The sequence below is a fragment of the Anarrhichthys ocellatus genome, unplaced genomic scaffold (assembly GCF_004355925.1).
Source record: "Anarrhichthys ocellatus isolate YVR2014 unplaced genomic scaffold, GSC_Weel_1.0 scaffold16, whole genome shotgun sequence".
Taxonomy (NCBI): Eukaryota; Metazoa; Chordata; class Actinopteri; order Perciformes; family Anarhichadidae; genus Anarrhichthys; species Anarrhichthys ocellatus.
The window spans coordinates 8,935,254-8,943,348 of record NW_022280046.1 but is presented as its reverse complement, the minus strand read 5'-3'; the positions used below and the strand labels follow the sequence as shown (position 1 = coordinate 8,943,348).

Here is an 8,095-nt window from a genome sequence, read left to right as displayed (position 1 = left end):
TATATATGTATGTATGTATATATATGTATGTATATATATGTATGTATGTATATATATGTATGTATATATATGTATGTATGTATATGTATGTATGCATGTATATATATGTATGTATGTATATATATGTATGTATATGTATGTATGTATGTATATATATATATATATGTATGTATGTATATATATATGTATGTATGTATATATGTATGTATGTGTATGTGTATATATATATATATATATATATATACACAGTATATACCAGCATGCAGGATTTATATTTGACAATGTTGATACATATGTTAAATCACTGTGTATTGTAAACTGTAAATATATAGTTTATAATGTGTAGGTCCAGTGGATGTTTTCATGTTTTAGGTTATTATTAACATATATTTACATATATACTTTTTACAATGGCATCTTTACTGCCAGTCCTTAGATCAGTGCCTCATCATTTTCCTTTTGTCCCTCTCTCTCTCTATCTCATTTTGTCCCTCTGTGTCTCTCTCTTTTTAACTGTCCCGCCCTCCCTCCAGACACATCATCATCATGTCGGGGAACAACTTGGTTCTACCCATAGTGCTCTGGGGCCGCACGGCACCCACCCACTGCATCAGCAGTCTGCTGGTGATGGACGACTTCAACACCATCATCACCGGCTGCCACGACGGACAGATCTGCCTCTGGGACATGACACCTGAGCTGGAGGTACTGATGAGTGTGATGATGATGGTGGTTGTGTGTGTCTCTGTCCCCTACCTACTTATTGCATCTGCTTTTCATTGTCTTATTTGAACCCCCTTGTGCTTCTTTGTTTAACCTCTTGTTTTCTGCTCAGATTTGTCCCAGGGCCATGTTGTTTGGCCATACAGCCTCCATTACCTGTCTGTCCAAAGCCAGCGCGTGCAGCGACAAACAGTACATTGTCAGCGCATCAGAGAGCGGGTGAGTGCACTTTATTTATTTTTAACTCGCACACATCTATCAGGAGTTCCAAAAGCCTCTTTCACACATAGTTCCTGGTAAATTACTGGGATAACCTCTTGAGCATCGCGAGTAGTTTTCACTATTCACACATGCACTACATTCAGGAAGGTTTCCGTTTTGCGCCTTTTTACACTTGCAACGCCGGAGTAGGTGGAGAAAGGGACAGTCCAGCAGATGTCGGTAACCGCCATGAAACTCAACTAATTAAAAAGATAAGGCAAGATTGTACGTACGTGTACGCAGCTAAAGACGTCTCTACCTATTTTCAGGAACATGGCAGGCGAGGAACTGCTTTTCTCCGGTGCCAATTTTCTTGTGATGTATTTAATAGTCAACAAGTTTGCGAGACAAGTCCAGTCACCAACAAAAACGTGGCTGGATTACTATGTTTTTAGGTTTTTTTTACTGCTTGAATATCAATCCCTGCTCCCATTCACACATGACCCAATGCAGGACATGTTCCTGCACATTTCAGGGATAGACTGCTTGTGTGAAAGGGACTTTATAGATGGTTATTTCTTGCTGGCATAACAAAAAGAATTGTAATTTAATTTGCGTGGCAAAATAACCTAATTTCTGAACAGAACATGCAATCTACTTTTAGACCAGAATACTGTAACCAGCTTGTGTTTTCCGTGTTTGGTAGTTTGACTAAGATACTTGAGGGGTTATCTAAATTGTAATCAGCTTATCAGTTAATTAGTGGTTGCAGCACTAACCCCAACCCCAAACATATAGAAAGATAGAGTATTTTAATGTGGAGTCTTTGTCGAGCACTTTGGCCAACATTTCTTGTTTTTAAATGTGCTCTATGCATAAACTGACTTGCACAGAATGTACACACAACTTCACTCTCAATCAAACAGAGGAGATGATACACATGTTCTCGATATTAACCTCAGTATTTAAGTTTAGCTGCAGGCCATTTACTCATTTATCTCTAACTTCATGTTTCCAGAGAGATGTGTTTGTGGGATGTGAACGATGGACGCTGTATTGAGTTCACCAAGCTGGCCTGTGCTCACACCGGCATACAGGTAAGACGTACTCTCACACACCCTGAACTCATAAATAAATAAATACTTGTATTCACATGCTGGCTTTTGATCAGACTCTGGTCATTTGAGTCTCTTTCTCCTCTTGTTCCCATCTCTCCTCACCTTTTGGGTTTTCTCCCTTCTCTTACTCTCCTCCATGTTTCTCCTTGGTGCTCTGCGGTTCTCCAGTTCTATCATTTCACCATCGGCACTGAGAGGGAGGGACGCCTGCTTTGCAACGGCCACTACCCAGAAATCCTTGTGGTGGACGCCACCAGCCTGGAGGTGCTATACTCGCTGGTGTCCAAGATCTCTCCGGACTGGATCAGCTCCATGAGCATCATCCGATCCCACCGAACACAAGGTGAGAGATAAATAAAGGCAAGCTAGCCAATTTACCAGCCAGAGAGTCCGGATGAATTAGCTGACATTATCCACTCAAGACAGTATTTAACTAAGTTAGCAACACGCTGTTGGCGCCGCTAGGGGAGCTGAAGAGAGGCAAGGCACTCTGGAGCGCACGTAAACATCGCGGCATAACCTTCCCCACAGGCTGTTTTATAGGCCGCCCAGAAAGTCGGGGATGGTCTCAATTTAAAGTTTCATTACAATCTGTTCCTGCATTGGCAATACACAGTTATGAATACATGTAAATTGTTCCAGATAGTACCTCTTAATATGCTAAATGATCACATTACGCTAACGTGTGTATGATGCACCATGAGGCGCTAACTTTGCCATGGCGGTACTCTGTCTCCATGTCTCTATGTAGAGGACACAGTGGTGGCAGTGTCAGTGACGGGCATTCTGAAGGTGTGGATCATCACAGCTGAGGTCAGCAGAATGCAGGTACACCGCCATACAGATGTTTGTTCATTAAAGAAAACAGACCCATGTGTACTGCCAGGAAAGTCGGATGAGTATTATGGAAGATTTTCATATTATTATTATTATATATATGAAAATGATGATCAAAATAAATAGCTGATATGTCACTATTTTTTTTTCAATCCCATATATTGATCAGTGTATCAGCTCAAGCTTAAATGTTGTTGTTGTTTGTCTTCAGGACATGGACCCTGTGTTTGAAGAAGAGTCCAAACCCATCTACTGTCAGGGCTGTCAGAGTATCTCCTTCTGTACCTTCACTCAGAGCAGCCTGCTGGTTGTCTGCTCCAAGTACTGGAGGGTAAGAACCTGCAGTACCACTAAGGAATACTACGCACCATGTACTCGACTACATTACTGCACAAACCTGGAACTTTTTGCCCTGAGTCCGACCCGTCCCGAAGATGTACTACATTACTAAAAAATGTCTGCATCTCTTCAGGTGTTCGATGCAGGCGACTACTCGTTGCTCTGCTCGGTGTCCAGTGACAACGACCAGGCCTGGACCGGAGGAGAGTTCATCGCCACGGACAAAGTCATCATCTGGACCGAAGACGGCTGCAGTTACATCTACAAGCTGCCCGCCAGGTACATTCTGAATTCTGGTCTGAACACCACAGAAGAAAAGCACAAATGCTGTAAACGGAGACTTATTATGCGTATGTATTCCTCAGCTGCCTGCCTGCTAGTGAACATTTCCGCAGTGATGTTGGGAAAACAAAAGAAGGCTCTATCCCTCCGCTGGTCTACAGCATTGCAGACTGCTCAGACAAGCAGGTCAGTCCTCCTTCATTCACTGTGGAAACTAATCCTTTGTAATTATTGTATATTTATTATCATTTAAAACAGATTTTTGACTTGGAAAGCACGGAGCAACTCAGAAAAGTGTTGGACTCTTTCACTTCTGTTGCACACCAGAAAGAAATGATTATGATGTTGTCTAGTTATAGTTGTTTGAAATATTATAATGATGTTTTGGAGTTTTAGCTACATACCTTGGACTTCAGTCTGTTTTAAACCCAATTGTCCCTCCATTAATAGACGAAGATGTTTGAGGTAGCTGATTCCAGAACAAATGTTGAAACCCAAATTGCGACCTGGTTAACTTTATGAAATGATTAGTTTGGTTCAGGCAACACAATTACATGGTTAACGGGAGACATTATGGTTTGTGTTAAAATAATGACGTCACAGCTGTAGCACAACACCTGTAAGAACGTAACTAGCATAAATAAATAATAGCCTATGGCGGACCTTCGTGCGTACGTAACAGGCATATCAACCTTATGTAACAAGTGTTAAGTCAACGTTGGCTTTTGATTTTAAACGGGTAGACGTACAGCGGTCTGCTGGGTGAAAGTCATGTGCTTGTTTGACCCATCCACTATCCCTTAGTGGACTCTGTGGCTTGTTGAACTCGTTACTAAACCACGTACCTTTCAGTAACGGTCGCTCTGACCGAATGCAAAAACATATCTGTGATTTTTGCAGAAACGCATAATGCCAAGCATTTTTTCCTGGCGACTTGGCTGGCTAACCTCACTAGCTTGGTTTAGCAAACAAGAAACTGTCACATTGCTAGAACCTGTGTGAAGCTGGCAGTTTGGACAATACGTTACATCCATACAAAAAGAGTAGACCGTAATTATTCCAGTTGGACTGTAATTATTTAGTTCGTAGAACAAAACTGCAAACAATACTGAACTGAACCTCCTGTACTGATCAGGGCCCTGTTGTTCAAACGTGGCTTAAATAATCCAGTTCACATGAGGCTAGCTTACATGTGGGACTTGTACAATGGCTCCATCTGTTACAGGTAGCTGTGTGTACTTCTGTGGTGCTGGCAGTCTAACTGTGTTTTTTTTTGTATTGATGGTGTTTGGTTTGATTTAGGATCATCAGGGCTCACGTCAGGCCCGTGGGTCAAACCTAGTCACTTTCTTAGAGACGAGTCACAGTGAGCTTCTGTAGTTTCCATCCTCTCAGAGGAACTTCAAAAGTAGAAGCGTTTGTTTTCATTCACTAACTCTGTGACGCGTCTTCATTGAACTGATTTTACCACGCCAGCCGTTATAGAACGGGTCTTTATTTGAGACTCTGCCATTATTTGAACACCAGTTTTTTTTATTTGAGAATTTAACAATAACTACAAATCTACAAAAACGTAACATTTTACCACTTTACTATTTACTGAGAAGAGCTTAATCATCAGTAGTGAAGTCAGATGGTGAGTGGCCAGGCTTAACCCATGTACATGAGCCTTGGTGTTCTGCGTAGTTATGATTTCATTTTGGACCTTCAGTATGTCACGTGTATTTATAATTTATTGTCTTGTAGGTATTTAAATGTTGTCTGTGTCTTTTTGTTGTTATTTTTGTCTTCTGATGCTGCCTCGCTCCCTCCCTCCTTTGACCTCCTCCCTCCTCTCAGAAGGAAGGAGAAGGAGGTGAGGAGGAGGAAGTGGTTGTGGAGGTGCTGTGCCTCCCTGCCAGCGGGTGCGACTTGGAGCTCTACATCCCAAAGCTGCTATACCACCACCGGCCTCTAGAGGCACCAGTAAGCCACACTAAATACCAAAGGCAGGAAGAAGAAGGTTCACCTTCTCGGCTGAGCTTCAAAAGTTAAAATGGAGACAATCGTGGCACGAACCATTTTAGCAGCTTTTAGTTAAAATGTCATCTTTTCAAATCAAAGAGTAGTTATCTCCAAAAACAAGCCATTTTGCATTTAGCCAAATGTTTACATGTGGGTCTGCAAAATGAAAGTAAAGCGTTGTATTCATAAAGGACCATACCAATGACTGATCATGTTTCAGCCCACTGACGACACATTGTTCACTCTTTATATTACTGCCGAACATACAGTAGTTGAATATGACATAAACTAATGAAATGAAGCCCAGAAATCAGAGCAGACTTGAATGCACCTTTTTTTTTTTTTTTTATACAGTATAACAACAATTAGAGAACATTATGGCTCTACATAGTCATTTTCATTACAGTTGAGTACCTTCCTAAAGCTCAAGGTCTAAAACTTAAATATATTCACTTTACTTTTCAGTTGACTTGATGCTTTATGGATTATCAGAATTGTTGGGGATCAATTTGTTACCAGTCAAATAATTGATTCATCATCTCATCATTTTGCATTTCAAAATAAAGGTGAGTTAGTTAGATAAATAATTATTGTGATGGATTTTCACAGAACTTCAATGTCAGTTAAAGGTCAAATCTGTGTAAAAAATAAAACCATTGGTCCGGTCCTTTTTAAAAACGGTTGGTGACGGTTGAGATCAGTGTGAGGTCCAACATGGACTTTGGAGATGAAAAGACTGATTTGAAATAATTTTAGTTTTCAAGAAATGTTTCTTGTGTTTGCAGCTCAGCCAGAAAGTCATGAGCTGAGATGAGAGGAGCAAACTGTGAGAACAGAGCGAAAACACAGACATCCACTCAGTGGCTCACATTCACTCTGCACCCTGGTGACCAACAGGGGGGGTCAAGTCAGTCCCATCTCAGGAACATGAGCGGCTGAATACTGAATGAGTAGTTTAGTTCACCTGTATGAGATCTCAAAGGGCTCTGCATCGGGCCTAAAGCTACCTCACCTAACATAACCGGAGTGAGAATTTGTGTTTGTAATATTAATATTACAGATTGATAAACTAATTACTGTCGGGCTTATGTTTGAAAATGTGTCGAATCGAAATAAATCCTCAGAAGCACAAAAAATGTCAGTTGAAAGAGTTACTGGAGTTTATCTTTTAGTAAGAGGTATGTAGACAAATAAGATGCTATTGATAATGGTGATAAAAGTAATCCATGATATAAAGACGGCATTGCTTCTATATGACCCGACGGAGCATGAATAACAGGAACGGACCCTAGAGGGCCACCATGATAAAATGGAAAATGCTAATGTTTGTAAGTCTGCAAAACAACAACAAAAAAAGTGAAAAGTAGATTCTTTATTGAAGAGAAGTAGTTCCAGATGTTTGAGAATGTACACTGTGGCCCTGGGACTGTTTTTCAAAGTGCTGGAATAGAAGTGTGAGCCGCTGAGTGGATGACACTGAAGGGGAACTCTGTTTTGTTTGCGCCTCTCTTGGGTTTCCTTCCTGCCTGACTAAGAGACTGGACTCATTCTGGTTCACCTGATTTCATTCTCTCTTCCCACTAAAAAAACAAACTCCTCCTCCAAAAGCACCATCACCCTCCTCATCTGTCTTCATACTGGTGAAGATGCATGCAAAGTCCCCAAGCTGCTTTTTAACAAAACTGAGGACCCGCCGAGTCCCCGAGTTCAGGACGAGCCCAGCACCTAAAGGAAGAGATTTTTGATGACATGTAGCATCATATTTGTCTGTGAGCTTCAAACACAAAGGAGAAACACTGATGATGCATACCAGACATAGAATACTACAGTATCAGGTACAGATAGGACGCGAGGAAATGATGGTGTTTCTGTGTGTGCTCGTCAGACCTGCCAGCAGACGTTTTGTTGTGTTTGTTTCTTCTGTCTGCAAGTATTAGGTGGGTGTCTGAACACTGTTTCTTTGAGATGTGACACTCCCAGTCACAAAAATGTTCTTCTGGATGAACAACGGTTTAGAATAATTTATATTAACTCCCAGAAACCTCTCAAACGGTAAAGTTTATTAAAGAGGCCTGCTTCTCTTTGCAGTTGAGGTGAATGGAGCGGGCCTTTGTATATTTGATCTTGTTTCAGGAATAGTCATTTGTAATATTCTCTACTTTTGATTTCTATAAACTAAACACTTCCATGTTTATGTGTCATCTTAATACAGGTATATTTTGAACGGTTAAATTCCATCAGTACAGCAACAGACATTTCATACTCCCCTGTCTGCTGCTCTGAATTTGTTTTCTTTAACAAAAATACTGTTTTCAATTGCTTCTACGAGGTTTTTGTTTAATCTCCTCTAAGGTACTGTCAGTGAAACTTTCTTTCTTACTCTGAAAGACTTCTTGTGCAGATGTTTGGCATTAAAAACCCTCCAGAGGCTCCAAAGACACAGTCTGTATCTGTACTGGTAGGCTTTTCATTTGAAACCTCCGCTGGAAGTGTTGACCTCCATTGACAGTGTCTCAACGATGACACATAAAAGTAACGGTAGAAGCAACTGTAGGTAGTAAGTAGTGAATGACACCTGAAATGCTCCGGCA

General features: G+C 40.9%; 1 protein-coding gene across 3 annotated transcripts in view; it reads left to right on the top strand.

The window, feature by feature from the left end:
- Nucleotides 1-8,095, top strand: part of wdr7 (WD repeat domain 7) — a 115,372-nt gene that overhangs the window by 15,959 nt on the left and 91,318 nt on the right. For 2 of the 3 annotated variants that reach the window (XM_031855805.1, XM_031855803.1), the window contains exons 2-9: nt 534-705; nt 836-942; nt 1,943-2,021; nt 2,211-2,385; nt 2,794-2,870; nt 3,091-3,210; nt 3,352-3,497; nt 3,584-3,686. In XM_031855805.1, coding sequence (XP_031711665.1) covers nt 547-705; nt 836-942; nt 1,943-2,021; nt 2,211-2,385; nt 2,794-2,870; nt 3,091-3,210; nt 3,352-3,497; nt 3,584-3,686 — 966 coding nt within the window. In that variant the 5' untranslated portion in view covers nt 534-546. The remainder of the gene's footprint in view (nt 1-533; nt 706-835; nt 943-1,942; nt 2,022-2,210; nt 2,386-2,793; nt 2,871-3,090; nt 3,211-3,351; nt 3,498-3,583; nt 3,687-8,095) is intronic. The other variant, XM_031855804.1, reaches the window with a different exon arrangement.